General features: G+C 37.2%; 1 protein-coding gene across 1 annotated transcript in view; it reads right to left on the reverse strand.

Moving 5' to 3' along the window:
* The window catches only part of LOC140239195 (uncharacterized), a 136,755-nt gene extending 118,929 nt beyond the window's left edge, over positions 1–17,826 (reverse strand). Inside the window, 12 exon segments of the mRNA XM_072319075.1 lie at positions 195–362; positions 922–1,089; positions 1,808–1,975; positions 2,552–2,719; positions 3,846–4,013; positions 5,618–5,785; positions 6,206–6,373; positions 10,441–10,608; positions 11,146–11,313; positions 12,916–13,095; positions 13,859–15,042; positions 17,535–17,826. Of these exon segments, the coding sequence (XP_072175176.1) occupies positions 195–362; positions 922–1,089; positions 1,808–1,975; positions 2,552–2,719; positions 3,846–4,013; positions 5,618–5,785; positions 6,206–6,373; positions 10,441–10,608; positions 11,146–11,313; positions 12,916–13,095; positions 13,859–15,042; positions 17,535–17,826 (3,168 nt within the window).
* Between the last annotated feature and the right edge of the window lie 3,803 nt (positions 17,827–21,629).

Here is a 21,629-nt window from a genome sequence, read left to right on the forward strand (position 1 = left end):
ACCTGATATGAAAACACGAAAATCTAACATCATGTATTTCATAATGAAAAGATTTCACTCCTTTCTCGGGGCACGACATTGTGAGCATTTTTTTTTTTTTTTTTTTTTTGCTTGATTTAATTGCAGTAAACTTTTATGTGCATTGGAGTTCCTCCTGTAATGAAATCATACAGTGCAAAGACAAAATAAGATACCTTTGCTCCTGACGCTAAATCGGCAAGGGTCAGATAGAAATCGTCTGTTGTGCCGACATAATCTAGCTTCAAAGTCTGAAGGTTTGGCATTGTACAGACGCTCTTGGCGTAGGCCATCGACGCAGAAGTCGAGAGTTCAGGTCCTTTATTGTGGCGTATTGATTCCAGCTATGCAGCATAGTAAGGAAATGTGGAATAATATGGAATACTATGTAGAGACTATACGGTGGAATGGAAAATATAATAACTCATTCTTTTAATCCCCCATTCCCAAGACAAGACAAGACAGAACAAAACAAAACAAAACAAAACAAAGGACAAATCACACATCATGCATATTTGTTATTTAAATCTAAGAAGTGACAAGGAATGAATGCTAGTAAGGCCGTTAATATGAACGTACTAATAGAATACTGACGTAATAGCGTACAGATAAATACGTTCTCTTGTGTATGGATGGAATGTTTTTTGATAGAATTGACATTCTAAGGACATGAAATAATTCCTCTCATTTAATCCACATTTTGTGATCGTCACTTTTATTAATGTATCATGAAAGAAAAAAAAAGTCCAGTTTACCTTTTTGTTCTGATTTAATATAAACATTGATAAATGTCGCGGATCACTAACCTAGATGATTTTAATCATTACTATCTGAAATTGGTTATAATGTTGTGCTCTTCTTTCAACCCTGATAAGATTAAAAAGGAAAGACAAAATAAGATACCCGTGCTCCTGACGCTGAATCGGCAAGGGCAAGAAAGAAATCGTCTGTTAGGCTGACATCAACCAGGTTCAGAGCCTGAAGGTTTGGCATTGTACAGACACTCTTGGCGTAGGCTGTTGATGCAGAGGCCGAGATTCCGGGTCCTTTCGTGTGACTTATCGATAGCAGCTATCCAGCATATAGTGCAAGGATGAATAAAAGGCGAGCAAAGTACAAGAATTAATAAAATGATATGAAATGTTATAGACAGACTGTATGGTGGAGTGGGGAAATGATTATGATAACTCATATTTTTTTCTCATCCCCCATCCCCCAAGCAATACACACACAAAAAAGACTTCACACATCATGTTATCACAAGATTTTTGTCACTGTTGGCATGTGAGCTTTCATCAACACTCTTCTTTATAAAACTGCCTGCGCAAGCATAGTCATATTCTTATAAATTCTGAACGGATTTTTTTTTCTCTGACTCATTCATTACTACAAACTTCATTGTGTTGATCTTTAATATCAAAGGAACAGTAAATAAATAAGCTTATTCCTTCAAAGGCAGAAGAATACAAAAAATATTCATGAATATGATCTCTTATGTAAGTTGCCTAACCAGTTTTTGTTGTTTTGCTACAAAAATGAAATTTTAAGACAATGACATCATAATTATCCAACTTGCATACCGTCACTGTCACTGTTATCATTGTGTCGTGTAAAAAAAGAAGAAAAAAAGCCTTCTAGTCTTTTATATTAACTATTGATTCAACTTCATGGTTTATTCACTCTTTTGTGTCGTTGCATCTATTATAATCGCACACAAGTCGCACATATAGGCCGACATTGTACTCTTCATTAAATGGAAGAGAGATTGAGCAAAGACAAAATAAGATACCGTAGATCCTGACGCTGAATCGGCGAGGGCAATAAAGAAATCGTCTGCTGTGCTGACATTCTCAAACATCAGAGTTTGAAGGCTCGGCATTGTGCAGACGCTCTTGGCGTAGGCCATCGACGCAGAAGCCGAGAGTGCAGGTCCTTTAATATGACTTATGGATTCCAGCTATGCAGCATATTACGACGGTGAAATATAAATTAAAGTGATACGGTGAGACCACATGCTAGAGTGGGACATATTATGACAACTCACCTTTTTTTCATTTCCTCCTCCTCCCCCACTCACACACACAATGAAACAAGATTTCTCCAAGTTGACCTGTAAGTTTTAACCTAAAAGTTTCGTTAAAAGTCTTTATGTAACATCAAATTATGTTCTTAGCAGCTTTGAATACCATGACTCATTACTCAACAAGAAACCAATAATGAATTAACCTGTTATCACAAAAGGTAATACATTACGAAAATTGTAGGAAAATACGATCCCTCTTAGGCCTATATTGGAATGTCAAGGTTTTGATATTATCCCTTCTTTTCATTTTCTTTTTATTATGTAATCGACAATGTTATGAAAAAACACGTCAACCTTCTTGTCCGTATTTGATATCATATTTCTCTTCAATGCTGGATCACTAACCTTGATGTTTCTTAATATATCATTGTTGCAGAAAATTGGTCATTATAATATCGTACTGTTCGAAAATTGAAAATGAGATTAAAATCAATAGAAACAAGAAGATACTTTTGCTCTTGAATTTGAATCGGCAAGGGCAAGAAAGAAATCGTCTGTTGTGCCGACATCATCTAGCTTCAAGGTCTGAAGGTTTGGCATTGTACAGACACTCTTTGCGTAGGTCGTCGACGCAGAAGCCGAGAGTTCAGGTCCTTTCGTGTGACTTATCGATACCAGCTATGCAGCATAGTACAAGGGTGAACAATAATACGAAGTAATTAGAAGACTTCATGGTGGAGTGAAGAAAATGCAACAACTCATTCTTATTCTCACCCACTCATCCCCCCCCCCCCAAAAAAAAAAATATATATATATAAAAACATTATATATATACAAAAAAAAACACACACACAGAAGAATCATACGTCATTCCATAAGATTTCTGTCAGGATAACATGTAAGCTGTCACTAAAACTCTTCGTTATAAAATTTCATGTGACATTATAGTCATATTTTTAGAAATTTTTGAATCAAAGTAATGGGAAACATTGTACGACTCTGTACTCAAAACGTCATTTGTTTTAATCATTCAAATCAAAGGAAAAAATCAATCAATGCACACATCACTTTCAATGCAAATAGAAGGCGTAAAATATTGATGGATGTGACTCCTTACGTTAGTTGCAGTGCTTATTGGTATCAATGATATTTGAAGGCCACGACACGATCCTCACATTTTATATGCACTACGGAAAAAAAAAAAATATATATATATATATCGATCAAAATAGCACAATTCTTATATCGATAGTGCAATCGTTATGGTTATCGCTTCGGTGCAATCGCCATCTTTTCCCGTATTTCGCTGGTTCTCATTTGAGTTTTACAACCTTCATCATATAGTTTTATATATCTAATCCGCGTGTGAATTAGCATCATGTATTTTGAGAACATTCTGTCGTTTTCACAAGTTTTGTTTGTTTGTTCTTTTCTTTTTTGTACTCCACCAGACTGGAGTCGTACACTGTTTGCTTCACTGCAAAGTGCGGCAGTAAACAAAGAAATAATAACAAAATAAATCGACCTTCCTACCATGTTTTCATATGGCTCGTTACGACAATACACTTTTTTTGGGGGGCGGAGTTATGTGATCGTCACTGCTATAAGCGAGTTGTGAAGAAATACCCATACCTATACCTTCTCTCCTAATTTTAATAATAGGCCCTACTATTGCTTCAGTGTTGGATCACTGTAACCTAGCTGCTTTTATTCATACTATCTCAGGTGCATTGGTCATATATATACGTGCTCTTTTTCTAAAAACGAAATCAAGATTATTCGAGTAAAGATAAAAATAAGATACCCTTGCTCCTGACGCTGAATCGTTGAGGGCGACGAAGAAGTCGTTTGCTGTGCTGACATCATTTAGCTTCAGGGTCTGAAGGTTTGGCATAGTACAGACGCTCTTGGCGTAGGCCATCGATGCAGAAGCCGAAAGTTCAGGTCCTTTCGTGTGGTATATTGTTTCAAGCTATGCAGCATTTTACGAGAGGAAAAAAATATGGAATATCATTGAGAGACTATACAGTGAAGGGGAGAAGATATAAGGACTCATTCTTCTTCTCCGTCATCCACCAACTCAACAACCACAAAGAAATCACGCATCATGTCGCAATTTTTCTCTCAGCTAGGCATAAAGCTCTCAATGAATGGTCTTTTATATTGCATTTTTTAATTGCTTATGAATAACCGTTTCCTTTTGTGTGTGTGTGGTTTTTTTTTTTTTTTTTTGGTATTTGTATGATTCTGTGTGTGATTTTCCCCTTTTTTACCAAGTCTGTCAGCTTGCGTTTTTTGTTTTACTCAAATTGAAGGGGCCTAACTTGTATGTGCTTCAGTACCGAGTGAGCTGAAAGGGTTATCCTGCCAAAAGAAAACAGAATAAAGAAATAAATAAAGATACGTAAACAAATAAAAAGTAAATATAAAACCAGCTGAGACCATAGTCATATCTTAAGCAAGTTTGAAACGTTGATTGTCTGATTCAAAACACTTAAAACTATATGCGTCCACTACATCACGCGTTATTCTCCAAATACGTCGACAGAGCATCTTGGCAATGTCAGACAGTGAATTCAAATGATGGCAGAATTTTGCAAATAATCACTTTCTTTTAAAACACCAATTTTGGTGACAATACTATGTGCCATTTTCAGGATATTGACAAAGAAAGTGACGTTGTAGCATTTTCTTTTCACCTTTGACCCCATGGATCAAATCTTTCCCTACAAAGATTAGATTCACATAAGCCACATTCCTGAGATATGGAGAAAGCATGACCCTTCACTTTCTCTAGAGAATCTTTACCTACTAATACATATAATACAATAAGTTTCTTCAAAAACCTTCAGCCATTGTAGAGATAAACGAAATAAAAAAAGTTCCTAATAAGCTAGAGGTTTTATAGATCCAGAATGGTCTGTTTGTATAGCGAGAGACCACCAAATGTGTGAAAGATCACTAGTCTTTAGAAAGACTTTACAGACAAAGATTAACCCATAAGCAGAGTCCAAACGTTTAATGATTACTTAGTCTGGTCAAGAGTAAAGATGCGATAGGTTCAACAAAATTAACTTCTGTTCTTACAAAGTGTACATTATTCCTTTATAGTCAGACTCATTACGTGACAATACACAACTAGAGCAATTTGAATTTTTCGTCTGGTCGATTCGGCTGCATCCGATTCTCACCCTATTATTAATCAGCCATGATATAAAAAGACCTTTCATTATTCATTTTGATGACGCTCATTGATCTTAACCACCAACAGGAGACTGTCAATCTCTCTCCACATTAGGAAGCATTGCATCATCTTTTCCCTTAGACCATTAACGATTCTTCTATTGGACTGACACTTAAAAGAATCGTGTTTTTAGTTGAATTATGACTGTTGTTTGCTTAACATAAAGCTTGGCATTCTGATGTTTTATACCTGTCATTATAGGCAGTGATAAAAACAATTGTGTTATTACATTGTTAGCGGGTTTTTGGTTAGATTCAACTGTAGGAAATTGTACGTGCATTGTAGCTTCCCTGTAATGAAAGTCAGATGAAGCAGAGAACAAATCAATATACCTTTGCTCCTTCTGCTGATGAAGCAAGGGCGAGAAAAAAATCGTCCGCTATACTGACATCCTTTAGCTCCAGAGTCTGAAGGTTGTGCATGGTACAGATACTCTTGGCGTAGGCATTTGATGCAGCAGCCAGAAGGCCTGGTCCCGCAGTGTGACTTATTGATTGGAGCTTTCCGGAAACAGAGGGAAAAGTGAAATAAAAAACATAACATGGAATGAATAGTAAGACCATGGCTTGCGATGAAATCTTGCATTTAAGCTTTTACAAGTACATTTCTTTCCTTTTTTGGGAGTGATAAGATCTACTCGGTATATGAATTTCATTAATTTTTGATAGAATTGACCTTTTTATAACAAAAAAGTACATCTCGTAGTATGTCATAGTGACATTGACATTCTGTGACCATCATCGACATCATTGTGAAAACATTGCTTTGTCTTTCTCCGATAATGAGAACACTTTCATTTTTTTGCTTGATCACTATCTTGTCTGCTTTTGAGTATGGTGGTTTTTTTTTTTTGTCAAATCGGATATGCAAATGACTTTTCCCTAATGTTGAAAAAATGAAACAAAGACGGAAAAAGATACCTTTGCTCCTGATGCTGATGCCGCAAGGGCTAGAAAAAAGTCGTCTGCTACGTTGACATTGTCCAGCTCCAGAGTCTTAAGGTTTGGCATGACACAGACACTCTTGGCGAATGCCTGTGATGCAGCAGAGGACATGTGAATTCCTCTAGAGAGTCTTATTGATTGGAGCTTGGGAATCGCAGGAGGGAGACAAAAAGACGAAATACATGCAAAAAGTATGTAATTAGACACCATCGCCAGTGGCGTATCTAGGGGGGGGGGGGGCAAGGGGGGCACGTGCCCCGGGCGCCACTCCTTGGGGGTGCAAAAAAAAAAGAAGAAAAAAAAAGAAAAAAGGAAAAAAAAAGAAAAAAGAAGAAGAAGAAGAAGAAGAAACAACTCACCGAAGGGGGGGGGGAGGAAGAATGGTTGGGGGGGGGGGCAGAAAACCAAATCAAAAAAAGATAAAAACAAAACATAATGATGACTCGGACGAAATGACAATGTTTATTGTGTTCACACAAGAATTCCATGTTATGTAAGCTGAAATACAACAATTTTCGGCTCGCTCGCTGCGCTCGCTCTCCAAATTTTACATAGAAGAAGAAGGTGAAAACAAAATGTGATGATGGCGCGGACAAAATGACAATGTCTATTGTGTTCACACATGTCATTTTATGTTTAGCAGGCAAAATGTTTCATGGAGCAGCGGCTGCAATTTCTTTCGTTCTAAAGCGATCGCCAATTGGATCAAAACAAGGCGCCAACGGTTTTGAAAATACGGGGGGGGGGGCGCCAAAAAATCAAACAAGATAAGAACAAAACGTAATGATGACGTGGAAATATACAAATTTCGGCTCAATCGCACGTACTAATTTAGAGTATTTCTTCAAGTCCTCAGTTTGTTGGTAAAAATCGTTATCTATAAGGCCGTCACTATATCTTGATTAGAATTGTAAGATTTGATAGGCAAAAAATGACAAGAGTTCCATTTTTTGTAAGCTGAAATACAAAAATTTTCGGCTCGCTCGCTGCGCTCGCTCGCCAAAATTTATCAAAACAAAAAGGAGATAAGAACAAAACGTGATGATGACGCGGAAATATACAAATTTCGGCTCACTCGCTCGTACTAATTTAGAGTATTTTTTCTAGTCCTCAGTTTGTTGGTAAAAATCGTTATCTATAAGGTCGTCACTATATCTTGATTAGAATTGTAAGATTTGATAAGCAAAATCTGACAAGAGTTCCATGTTTTGTAGGCTGAAATACAAAAATTTTCGGCTCGCTCGCTGCGCTCGCTCGCCAAAATTTATCAAAACAAAAAGGAGATAAGAACAAAACGTGATGATGACGCGGAAATATACAAATTTCGGCTCACTCGCGCGTACATGGGGGCATTTCATGAAGCAAATTGTCAGATATCTCGTCTGAAAAACTGTTAAAAGCTACGGAAATCCTTGCTTCTGATTGGCTGAAATGCTTCATGAAATGTCCCCCTAATTTAGAATATTTTTTAAAGTACTCAGTTTCTTGGTTTAGATAAATCGTTATCTATAAGGCCGTCACTATCTTGATTAGTTATTGTAAGATTTGATAAGCAAGAAATGACAAGAATTCCATGTTTTGTCAGCTGAAATACAAAAATTTTCGGCTCGCTCGCTGCGCTCGCTCGCCAAAATTTATCAAAATTCATTACATTCAAATCACCCTCAAAAGACCCCTTTTAATAAGGGCTTGAAAAGCATATCATGTGGACTTTGCTTAAAGTCCCTACCGGGATCGGGTTGGGGTTGGACACTAGTCTTTTTCAGAAATTAGGGGCGCAATTTTCGCACTTGCCCCGGGCGCCGTTTTCCCTAGATACGCCACTGACCATCGCCTGATATTTTCTTGCACAACTACACATGTCATTGATCACAATGTTCCGAATTTCAACTTAATTGTTTTAAAATGAGAGAGTAGTTTGATTCACAACATTATGTATGATTTTTATGAAAATTTGCTGTTATCATTGCACGGCATTACGCGATACTGATAATAATAAAACGGATCTAACACATCTCCCTATGATAGCAGCCACACGCAAAAACTTATTTCACTTGCTTGAAAAATGAGGGAGTAGTTCGACTTACAAGATTTCGCAACGGACAAACAGACCAACCGACAGCCCAACCGCCCAACCGACTGACCGACCGACCGACCGACCACCCGGCCACCCGACCATTGATTATAGGCCCTGTATACCTCAATACTGTGTTTGCGTGGAGGTATAACTATTCAGGACAGGGATCTACAAGTTAAAAATCTAGAACAGCTAGGCCGTGAAATTATCGCCTCAATGCATCAGAGTCATGTGATCGATACTGAAATCAAAGTGTCCTGAAACAAAAAGACAACCATACACTTCGACTTTCTGTGTGATCATAGATGATGTAGATAGTGTAGATACGTTAATATATATACGTGTAAATACCTTTTCGCTCTTTTGTTGGCCTACCAAGTTGTAAGTCTTTTTTTTTTCTGTTGTGTTTATGGTCAAATAGGACGTGCATTGGTGTTTTCATTGAAATGATAGAAATCGAAAAAAGGCAAAGAGAGAACAAGACATTCTGGTTCCTGGTACTAATGCAAAGGGAGAGCAAATCTACTTGCACATAATTTGAAGGTTTGGGATTGTAAAGCGAATGGCAAACTCTATTTTTGCAGCTTTTCTGGAACAGCTTTTTTGCAGACAAGTGTGATTGGACATATCTTATAGAGGCTTCTTTTCATGCCTTAAAGCTCCTTTGCACACTTTTTATATTCAACTGTAATAACTTGTGAAACCATTTGTGAAAAGTAGAATGTGCTTATGAAGTGAGCAAAATTTTAGCCTACAATGATACTCCTTTCGTTGTGATTTGCTTTGAATTACACCCTATTTTTCCCCATGCCGTGACTGAAATGTCAGGTGGTGAGTGATATGTGTGTTGGTATTAGCACAATATTAAAAAAAAAAACAACATCGTACAATTGATTTCAATGCGCAGAATTATCGCAATTCTTACTGGGCCATTTTCACCCCGTGTTTACTCAACAGTGAAATGTTGTGCACAAGTCACATGGTACGATAAGAAGCACATAAATCATACATTGCATGCCTTTTTATTCTGGAAAATTGAAATTTGTTCTGATATCACCAAATTAAAGTTGCAAAATTGGGCTTGTGAACTTCAAAATGTGACTATTTTGATTTTAAGTCATGCTCACTCAAGCGTGGCCAAGAGAAATCCACTGAATTTCACATGAAGGGTAGCCTGATCCTCTATTCAGATTCCCTCAAAGGTTCCTGATTCATTGATTACAGAGGTTTGTTTTAGGGGGAACTTACTTTTTGTTTAGTGTTAAGTTTGTTGTTACAGGTACAACCTTTAACATTCCATGAATTAATTTCAATTAAACCATTAGTTTCTGTTAGACTGACTTTACAGCCAACTTTATATACATGTATAATTGTGACCTTGCACCTCAAAACAAACAAAAAGTCGCCAGACATGAATTTTTAGTTAAGACCATATTCTGAAAGAGCATACTTCAAGCTTTAAAATGATGTATAACTCAAATCAAATGGACTCTCCTAACCTATCTAAATATTGGAAAGTAAGCACAAACTCAGGGAAAGTGTGAACTGAGAAAAGAGGCTCTGAAGTGCAGTGTCTATTCAAGCGCTTAATCTTTACCAAACCGTGCTGGCTGTGCGATGAATGGGACAAAAAACAGGAAGTAAACCACCAGAGTAACAACAATGAAGGGATTATTAAATTAAACTGAAATTAAACATGCCTCATTAACACATTCTGTCCATAATTAATGCCAACTTTCAAAGCAGTAGCACTATCTTTTCAAAAGATATTAGAGTTGAAAGTGAAGAGTGTGGATAAGGTTTTTCAGAAATGAAAAAGGGACTCTAAAGACACACCTAATCACACTATTCTACAAAAATGTTCGAGATAAACGGCGAAAAAAACACACTTTCCTGCCCGTTTTATGATACCAAATTTTAGCATAATGTAAAAGAAGACCCGCTCTTTCAGAAAATATCAAAAAGTCAAGTTCGGCTGGGTTGACCCATTTCACTTATTTTTAGTCCTCACGCAAAATCAGTGTGTGCGACTTTTTAATGTTCGTTTTGAGGTGCACGGTCACATATAAGAAAACGTCTCTTTGGTTCACTCGTCACTCTAAAAATGAAGAGAAACAATACAAGGAAAAGATACCCTTGCTCCTGATGCTGATGCCGCGAGGGTGAGAAAGAAATCGTCTGCAAAACCGATGGAGTGTAGCTCCAAACTCTGAAGGTTTGGCATTGTGCAGATGCTCTTGGCGTAGGCCTGTGCTGCAGTAGCCGAGATGTCTGGCCCTTCCCCGTGGCTAATTGATTCCAGCTATACAGGGCCGTAAGAGGGTGGAAAATGGTAGGATTTTTCTACAAATGCTTCAAAAGAATTTTGTCAAACGCTAAACAGTGACTCCTTTGTTGCAAGTTTGCTGTCGTGGACAGGTGGTGGAAGGATAAAAGATAAAAGGACAAGAATATTGGACGATACATATGCACTCTGTGTTCTATCATTTTCATTTTTTTTTGTCACCAAAGGCACAGATTATAGCTAGCTATGATGCTTTTGCAATGTTGATATGCCAGGTTACGAAAACGTTACACGTCATAATGCAGTGTAGTAATATTTAGGATATTCTGCAATGCATCCGACTTTTCCATGGAACAAAGATACTGCCGCAGTGTTCAACATGGTTCAGCAAAAAGAAAAACAAACAAACAAACAAACAAACAAACAAACAAAAAACTGTGTCGTGCATTGTAGTTTCCCACTCCGATAATCAGATCATAATAATAACAAAAGAAAATGTTCTTTCGTACACAATTGGATATCACTTTAGAAACAAACACAAAGAAAACAACATACCCTTGCTCCTGGTGCTGATTCGGCGAGGGAGATGAAAAAATTGTCTGCTATGCCTACATCAAATAGTCGAAGAGCCTTGAGGTTTGGCATGGTGCAGATACTCTTGGCGTAGGCCTGTGATGCAGCAGCCGAGAGGTCTGGTCCTCCCCCGTGACTAATTGATTCCAGCTATGCAGCATCAAAAAGAGGGAAACGTAGAGTTAGAAGACTAAGAACGATGCTCTATCAATCTCCGCGGATTTTTTGTTTTTTGTTTTTAGATGCTACACAGTGACTAGTGTCGTATGCGCAAAGGAGGCCCAAACTTCGAGAACTTAACATCAAGAAGATTAGCTGCCAGTGATAACGGACTACCAATTTCGGCATAGAGTCATTGTACTTTCTAAACCAGCAGTAGACCAGCTGAAAAGATCCTTGAGTCACCGCAATCCAAGAAACAGGTACAATCACTCCTAGGTCTTACAGGCTTGTGGTACTACATCCCCAAATAAGCTCAAATCGCAGTGTACCGTCTTTGGCAGACCTTACATATATATATATGTAAAGGCAAACCGAAACTATAGGACCTATAGGTCAGGTGGGAAAATGGGAATGAGGCAATATCATTCGGGATTAATGTCCATATTTACCCTTTTATTCCTTTATTTCCCTTGTTACGAACTTTTGTTCGTGATGAAGGTAGATATTATGTAGTTGCCCTGCGCATGCAACACATTCAGAGATATATAGAATAGAGAGAGGTGTAGTGATCTTTCTATAAAATGTACCCCGAGTTTTGTCATGTTGGGAAAACCCCTCTCCGAAGCTAGATTTTTAAACAAAAACAAAAAAAAAGGAATGCGCACAAAAAAAAAAAAAAAAGTTCTACCAAATGCTCCCCTTTTTATTTTTTTTTATCCTCTACATCCTCATTGAGTCATAAGGAATATCTTAAAACATCTCCTAAGAAATGCATATTATGAATATTAACTAGTGCGACAGAAAATTATTCAATATAAGAGACGCAAAATATAAAAAAAATAGCTTATCTCAACGACCACACAAACACACACACACACACCCACACACACACATTTCTACCTATTCATTTATTCATTCATTCTGTAACACTTATTTTCCCTGCAAATGGCAATGGAATAGGAAAGCGTCATGGAATAATAAACTTGGCCATTTACCAGCCAAATATAAATCATAACACTTCAAATTCAGAAGCTGGGAAGATGGGCACGCAACTCAAAGACAGATCGTTTTTCAGGTTTTCGAAATGAGGAAGAAATTATGCTTTACACCATATCTTATAGGCAGATGTTGAACCTCTTTAATTTGTTTGTTTGTTTCATTTTCTTCCCATTTTAGAAAATGGCTACAGATAGCCTATGTTCAGCTGAACTATATAGCTGGTCTTCTATAGGGTCAATTTGGATGGGAGGCGGGACTATTTCACTGTGTGATGCAATCTGCTCTTTGCTATTTAATGATGAAAGGGGATCTTTTACAAGCATGTGTTGTGACTCTCTCACACAAGGAAGCTCAATTCTACGTATTATCCGAGGGACAGCGTGTTTTGTTTGTTAGTAGTGGAGAAATGACGGAATGCGTACACACGTCATTGCTCAGTTAGACTCAGGAATCGAACCCGGGTCCTTTGAATCTTGACGATGACTGAATTTAGCAAACTTACGGCCCTGTCTGTCGCATTTGTTAGAAGTAATGCCAAAATCAGTGAGAGGATAGAAATTACAATATGCTTGCTTTACAGAAGAATCTTACCTTTGATTGCGAGGCCATAGAAGACATTCCTGTGAAGAAGTCCTCATGCAGCTGGATGGTCGTCAAATCCAATGATGTCAGATTAGACAGTAAGCAAATGCCTCGACCAGCATTTCGAGCAGCAATCGCAGTGCTATTGTCCTTTTCCGTTAGGCCAGGGTATTCTGAACACTCTGATGCCTATTGATAGAAGTAGGACAAAAGAATTCGTCATTTTCAGTCTATGGTGATGTTGGATTTGGATTCTAAGTGTGCAATCATCTGAAGTGAGAAAAAACGTACTCAAAAAAGAAAAAGAAAAAGGAATTATGTTTACTTAGAAATATGATCCATTGTTCAAACGAAATTGCATATTTTATTTCATTTCCTTTTTTTCATGTCGTTTATATCATTCAGAACAACTGTATACACATAGGCACACAAAATCAATACAAAAGTGTTATCATGTTGTAATTATTATTATATTATTATGTTTATCAAAGGTTATACTATGGATTGAAATGCAATAATGTCATGCCTTTTATGACAAATACAAAACTAAATGGACTGATAATGGAGGGGAATGACAAACCTAATAAAAATAAATAAACATTTACTAATAATTGCTAACTGCTGATGTTGTTTAATGCATGGTAATTTTTAGACACGTGCTATTGATATCCCAATCTACTCATCCACACCTATCATCACTATTTCCGTTACGCACACAACTTACTGAAATTAAATGTTTCTTCAGATATTTACAAAATAATCATAAGAGGTCATTGTATTATGTGCCTTATAATGTTATGACGTTCAAGACACATTAAGTCATTCTAGTTGTCTTAATTGTGACAAAAATGAAAGCATAATAATGTGCCATGATGCTGTGTCTACCGGATATTAAAATACTGACAATTAAACAACAGCGCACTGAGGCGCTGGTGACGTGAAAAGAACTTACAAAGTAACCACATGCCTCCCATGCATAGACCCATCCCGAGGCTGTATGGTAAGGACCTCTGATACTCAGAGACTTCTTTTCATTGAGGTAAGGAATTAGAGGCTGAAGAGCATCCAGTCTATGGCATTCAAATGCTACATCAATGATAAACTCAAGTTTCTCTTCATCAGGTAACATCTTGCATAAGGAACTCAGGACAGCCTTTCCGACATCTACGCCTTGCGCTGCAGTGAAGTAGAGAAGGTAAGAAAATTTTTCAAAGTCTTCAATCAGTTTATTGTTCAGCTGGTTGAACTCTTCTGGATTGTTCTCATACAGCCACGCCAGATGCAATCCTGCCATGTACTCCTGAAACAGTTTGTGGGGTATTCTATATTCGACCAAACGCTTTGTTCTTCTCTTGTTGTTTTCCCTTCTGGAAACAAAGTGTTCCTCTCTTGTAAGAACTCCAATTTCACATGCCGTCTTAACATCGACGTCACTTACGGTGAGGTCTTTATCTCCAAATACAAGCTGGTTTCTGAGGAGGTTAGACAAGGCGTCTTTGCCAAAATTCTGTAAACAGTCGTCACCTCGCACCAATTTTGTTTCTTGCGCCTCTTCGTCTGTCTCCTTTCCAGCAAAGTGGACTTTAAGATGATGGATCAATTCGTCGAAAAAATTGGCGAAAGTTTCCAGCCCCTGAATTACACTGCGGTTTCCTTCATTCTGCCAAATAAAACAAAGCATGCTGCAGTAAATCGGGTAGGGTGCCATATTCTGTGCTACGATGCTCTCACTGTCTGTCATCAAGCTGATAAGACTGTTTCTGGCTTCTTCGTTGTGGGGGAAGAATTTTGAAATATAGTACGAAACATCATCTGGCTTGAAACCCTCAATCTCTACAAATGTGTACTGTTTCTCGAGTTTAGTGTCGGATTTTATCCGCTCCTTTTTCCATGGTCGAGTGGTAACAATGACTCGGACATTTTTGAACTTTTCGCCTCTGATCACAGCAATGGTAGCATCATCATTCGAAGCACTCTTGCTGATTTCCTTTGCGTACTCATCAAGACCGTCATAGAGAATCAAAACTTTTTGTTGGTTTGTTCGAATGTACTCGTCCAATTCAAGCCCCTCGATTTCTAGTTCATCAGACAAGTTGCCCATGATGGTATCACCGAAACATATGCTCTCCTCAATTTCTCTCAGATGTATAAGAAAAACGAGATCAATAGTCTTCAGGCGTTTCCCCAAGGCCCAGTCCAATGCAAGCTTGGCAAGGAATGTTGTTTTGCCAACGCCCGCTTCTCCATATATTGCAATTCGAGTGGGCAAACCTATTTCAGTGCCAATTCGCTCCAAGTGATCGATAAATTCATTGTAATTTACGTCTGTTTTTACGTCCCCATCTTGAGAGCACATCACTAAATTTGTATATATTTCTTCAAGCTTCATTGATGATTTGGAATGAAGTGGAGAAGTGCGCACGTCTCTGCATGATCGATGACAAAAACCCCGTAACTCATTCTTCAGCAATTGCAGAATTTTGTCATCAGGAAACTTTGGTTGTACCTGCGGAACACTGGCTGAAAGAGGGCAGAATAAGGTTCGTTCATGGTTACTAAACTGGAATATTCCTGATTTGCGACGTTACGTCTACTTTCACCAAAATTAAGGGCTTAATCATCTCATCATCAGGCTATGGTAAATGCACATGTTCATTTACCTTGACATCAGAGATTCCAAATATTTGAAATGTGATAGGATCATTTACATTTTGCAGCACTTGTGAACTTGAAGAGGTTCCAGAACAGAATAAGCTTCTAAGCTAACGACTGAGATCTTGTCCAGGCTTTTTACTAATGACCGGAAATAAAAAATTGCTCTTCACAAAGTATTGTTGCCATTTCTAAAATCTGCATACATTCCTTGTATTACTGCTCATCCTAAAAACAAGAGAAAAAAAAGATGAAAATATTTGGATATATTGAAAAATTAGCTAATCAATAAAGTACATCGTTGAATGTGATCTAATCGTTTAAATTCTGGTGATATGTATTAATATTTCGCGATTCCTATAAGAAAATACCTGTTGCTACAGTATTGTCAAGAAAAGTTTGATTGTAATCCAACGCTATTAAGACTGATTATATGACCTTGACTTTATTAGACTTTTATGCTTGTTCTTTTTCTACATATTTGGATATGGAGCAACGTGCTTCTGATTCCCTATCAGATTACATCACACATAGTAAACATCAACAATTTGCTTTTTGAAATTTAATGGGGAAAATATGCTTCTGTGAGTTAAAGCTATACATTTGATTATCATTTTGAACAAAAAGTCTGCCAGCTTCTAGAATTATGTATTGACTGCTATATCATTTTCAGTCTCTAGCTAGAAAATTAGTTCCAAATCATGCCTTATATATGCCAGCATGTACAATTTGTGCATTTGTGAATTTATGCATTTGCATATATGCGCCTGTAAAAATCTCTTCTGACTGGAATGCTCCCCAGGGAGCGGAAAGTGAGCATTTTCACTGCTGATGGGAAATAATGTATGCGTAGACCGGGATAATAATAATTTGTATGAGATTTGAGTACTCTAACAGAGTTGATTTGGCTGAATATCAATGAATTTTATTATTGCTACTATCATAATGATTATTATTATCAGTATCATTGTAATTAGTTATTGTTGTGAGACAGGATACTCTAATGACTATAAGACAATGAAAAAAAAGTAACAACATAAACTATAACAGAGTGTAAAATAGTATAAAACAAGATGCTGCGGTGTCGATCGTTTCCCGGTTGTCGCCATAACCGTCTTTGAAGAAAAAAATGACTATAATTATAGTTGAAATACGACTGTCATGACTTCAGTTTCTTTCGCTTAGTCCTTCCTATGCGGTTTGTTAAATATTGTTAGTTGAGTTAGATAATGAAAAAAGAAATACTGCTTAAGAATGCCTCATTAGGACTTTTTTTCAGTTTTGCTTTTCTTTCTAATGTTTTTTTTTTTTTTTCTACAAGGACATGCTTGTCTGGCACTAGTCCGTACAGGCTCCGTGACAAGTTTCAATTTCTAACACTTGCATTATCGCCTTCAAATAACATATGATGACAAGAAAGTGCATTCATTCAAGTTCAGTTACAGTGGAAATAGGGCCGGAGAATGATGATTAATTATGTGGGTATAATTAAACTGTACATTGTGTATTAAACTTATATATTCCACTTTTTTTCTGCCTACATCAATATATGACGGATAAAGTTGATATAAAATATCTAGGCATTTTCGCATTTTCGTGTGATTAAGTGTGGGTTCTGTTTTTGTTTGTTTGTTTGATTTTGTCATGGTGAGCTGAAGTGGAAATGAGGGACCGATCTTTAAAGAGGAGAAAACAAAGGGTTGTAAACGACAGCGTGCATAAACAGATTGAATTCATTTTCCAAAACCAGCCTATGATATTAAGATGTCACAATAAATGATTATAACTATTGCATTTGTTTTCTAATGAGCTAAGTCCAAATATTATAGACGACTTTTTCAATAAACATGCTTGTATTCTAACGTCTTAATCACTCTTTTCACAGAGATTTAAGGCCCCTTTTTAGGACAACATTGTGAAAGTGCATACCCTTCACCTTGTAATCTTTAAATGGGTATAACATGGCGATGACATACCTAATGGTAGATGTATATCAGCAATCCGGACTAGCCTGGCTCTCTTCAGAGCTTCTCTCAGGTCTGATCGAAGTGACGACGGGCTCACTCCCGTACTCCATTTACGAAGCATGCAGACAGTTCCTTCATTCGTTATTTCATGGTGACGATAGTTAGTTTTGATGAAGTTCTGGCATTCCGCCACAGTGAAGCCCAACCCTTTCCCGAGGTTCTCGATGTCTTCATTCTCTGAGATATCTCTGGCAATATCTCTCAAAATGAAATCCACATCACCTGACTGATCTTCAGGCATTCTGTAATGTATGGTCAGGAAAATGATTACTTGTAGTACTCTTCATCCGTGTAAATTACAAGAAATCAATTCTGATATAGCTAGAAAATTAGTGCCAAAATTATGCCTATTATCAGCCAGCATATATACAGTTTGTGCATTTGTGAATTTGTAAAAATGGATCTGTAATCTGTTAAATGGAGACTGGCTGGAAAGCTCCCCATCAGGGAGTGGAGAGTGAACATTGTCTGTGCTGGCGGGAAATGATGTTTCCGTAGACCGGGGTTATAATGCACTTTGAGCACTCTTACAGAGTGGATTTGAAGTAAATATAAATTCATATTATTATTATTATTATTATTATTATTATTATTATCATTATTATTATTATTATTATCATTATTATCATCATCATCATAAATTGTTATTATTGCTAAGTTTTGAGACACGATATTCTAATGACTATAAGACAATGAAAAAAAAAAGTAATTGTATAAATTATAGAAGAGCATAAACTAGTATAAAACAAAATACTGCGGTCTTCTGTGCGGTGGGGTTGCTTACATGCCTCTCAATTTGCAAGGGAGATGTGTGAAACAATTACATCCAAGATCTGCTCTGTGAACTAAAATGTATTCATTTCTGTCGTATAATCAGCTTACATTAGTATTTCGTCAGAGTGTTATGACTGAAACTTAACGAATTTAAACATCCATTTATTGTACCTTTCTAACTACAAGACTACAAAATCAAGGCCTATACCATCGAGTAGGCCGGTATACTCACCACAATAGACAATAGCACATCCATTTACATTGCAGTGATTAAAGGCATCACATGGTTATTTCTGTTAATGATGAGCATCTTTTGTGTGTTCCAGCTATTCATTCATTTTCAACCGGAGACTTATTGGCGGGTGCTGTTCGTTATTCCGAAGGTTCGCTATTCCGAAGGTTCGTTGTTCCGAAGGGTCGTTAATCCGAAACACGCAAATTCCCTATAACTAGAGGTTCGTTAATCCGAAAATGAAAAGGGGTTCGTTAATCCGAAAATTTGTGGTGTTATTCCGAAGGTTCGTTATTCCGAAGATCGGTTAATCCGACAATGAAATTCGGAACAATGAACCTTCGGAATGACGAATCTTAGGAATAAAGAGCCTTCGGAATAACGAACCTTCGGAATAACGAGCTGTAACCCTTATTGGCATGCAAAGAGGTAGTTCAGGCATTTCTTTTTAAATTTCTGATCATCAATGAACCAAATTTGTAGTTGTTGTTTTCCTTTTTAATAATTTTTTTTGGTGCACTGTACTTTGAAATGAGTAACCTTCAATGGAGTCCATAACCAGATCTTCTCTTCTTCGTTAATACCTGACAATTAGGCAATCTCCTATGTGACGAATCACAAAACAGGAGAAAGTCGATGTAACGTACACAAATGGATATAGGTTTTCCAGATGCTAACCTTATCATGCAATCAAAGTAGTCGATCAATTTGTACAATGCAAAACAAAGTTCGAATGGCTCAGAGAATAAAACCAGCCCTAATCCAGATGCCCTGTTACGTCTGCGAATCATTGTAATCATGAGTCGAAATGTGCCTTTGAAAACTCATGTCAATCACGTGAAAATTCCCGACTGGTTTTCCTTTTGTGAAGCAATCACAGCAAAATGTTTTTCAACTGAACTGAACATGATTTTACAAAGGTCAGAAACATACACTTGGAACTTTCCATTTTTTTTTAAAGAAACCCGGTATGCAAGCTTTATCCACTATCCTGCCTGTCATCAAAACTGAAAGTCATACGGACGATTTGAAGACATTCCTGTCTAATTATAATTTCCTGTTTTGACTGTGATATGGTTTACCTCTTCTCATGAATTTGGTGTTGTAACTTGGAATGTTTTTCAGCCTTAGCTGGCTGTTCTTCCCTCTCACGCTTTTTGGGCATGATTTCCAGCGAAGTATTGACGCCCAGAATGCATGAAGTCGAAATGGAGGATGGTGCAGGGTTGTAGTAAGTTTGTCCTATACTGGCGATTCCACGTCATAAGGCGACTAGACTGGGAGAAGGGCGTGGCTACATGTAAGACAGGTTAATCGATGAACTGATCATCAGAACCTCTCACCGGACTAACTTCTTAGTTCATGACCTGGAATGAATAAGGCATATGATCACTCTTTTTGCTGTCATTGATCAGTGTACTTTATATTTGTGTAGGATAGAGAACTGTCTCCTGGGCACTGTTGCAAAAAAGTTGAGATCTTCATTAAACATTAAACATTAAGCATACATAATATTATCTAAGTACCAAATTCTGATTGACCAATATCTGACTCTAGTAAGATATTCTGACTTGCATTTGATTGCATGTGCTCATCCAAAAGAACGCAGAATTCAAAAAAAAAATGAATTAGAGTAGTTTGATTACTATCGTGATTATGAAGTGTACTTTTAGTTGTATTATAGACCTACCTGCATCGTTTGTGTAAAGAAATAAACGATTAAGAAAAAAAAAATAACCAAGAAGGCCGATTACACTCAGGAACTAATCATAGTCCCGGAGCCTTTTCTGTTTGCGTGCTGCGCTCACTTGTATGTATGTATGTGAGTGTGTGTGTTTGTGTGTGTGTGTGTGTGCATGGGTGTGTTTCAGCTTCAGTTTCAGCAAGTTTTATTTATCCATTGAATAGAACAAAAATGATTATGACAATATCACATATTCGCAAGTCATGGACATATGAACAGGGGTTCGTGGTATAATCATGTATTAAAATAATACATTCTATATGTCATGACGACAAATCTTTATTGGTATTAAGGTGGAGGAGTCCGTTTGTCAATTTATTGGTATAAAGGTGGAGGAGTCCGTTCGTCAATTTTCAAATCGCTTGAATTGGACAAGGGCGCGTAAGAATTACGGCTTGGAACAATTCTTCTTTTTTTTTCTTACAGAAGGAACACAACACATACGTATATATAGAATAACTAACACAAAACTTTCATGTATTTTGAATGTCACTTGACCGAAATGGACATCACAAGGTGGAAAATACAAAAGGAAAAATAAGAAAAATGAGAATAAGGGACAAAAATAAGAGGTACCCATATAGCAAAAGTAAAGAGAAGAGGAAAGAAGGGAAGGCGAAGAAAACGTATTTAATGTTCAGGAGTTGGGAGCTAAAAACGGCATATTTTTAATTCGAGTGATATATATTCTTCTGTGCTGCAAAAGCTTCTGATGTGTTTGATGATAATGAACAGTTAAATGAAAAGATGTGTTTTGAGCCGTAATCTAAAGACTGCCACGGTTGGGGATTTCCGGACTTCTAATGGTAGATCATTTCAGAGTTTGGGAGTTGCACAGGCAAATGCTCTGTCTCCCAGTTTTACTTTTGTTGTACATGTTGGAATTTGTAAGAGAAGAGTGTCCTTAGAACTGCGCAAATTGTGAGTGTGTCTATGGGATTTAAATACGAATAATTCGAATATGTACATGTACCTGGGGGTTTGACCAATGAGTGACTTATATACAATCAACAAAATCTTAAACAATATTTGTTTACGAATCGGAAGCTAGTTTAAGTCTTTCAGAAGAGGAGTAATCCTTGAAAACCTGGGTTTGTTACAAATAAGCCTTCCGCAGGAGTTTTGGACTCGCTGCATGCCCCCAACTTGAGAATCAGGGAGTCCATACAATAACCCATTGCAATAATCCACTTTGCTTATGATACATGCTTGGACAATCATTTTCATACTATTCTCATCGAAATATTTCCTAACACGTCTAAGATTATATAACATAATTATGGTATGATGATTT

Source organism: Diadema setosum, chromosome 15 (genome assembly GCF_964275005.1).
Source record: "Diadema setosum chromosome 15, eeDiaSeto1, whole genome shotgun sequence".
NCBI lineage: Eukaryota > Metazoa > Echinodermata > Echinoidea > Diadematoida > Diadematidae > Diadema > Diadema setosum.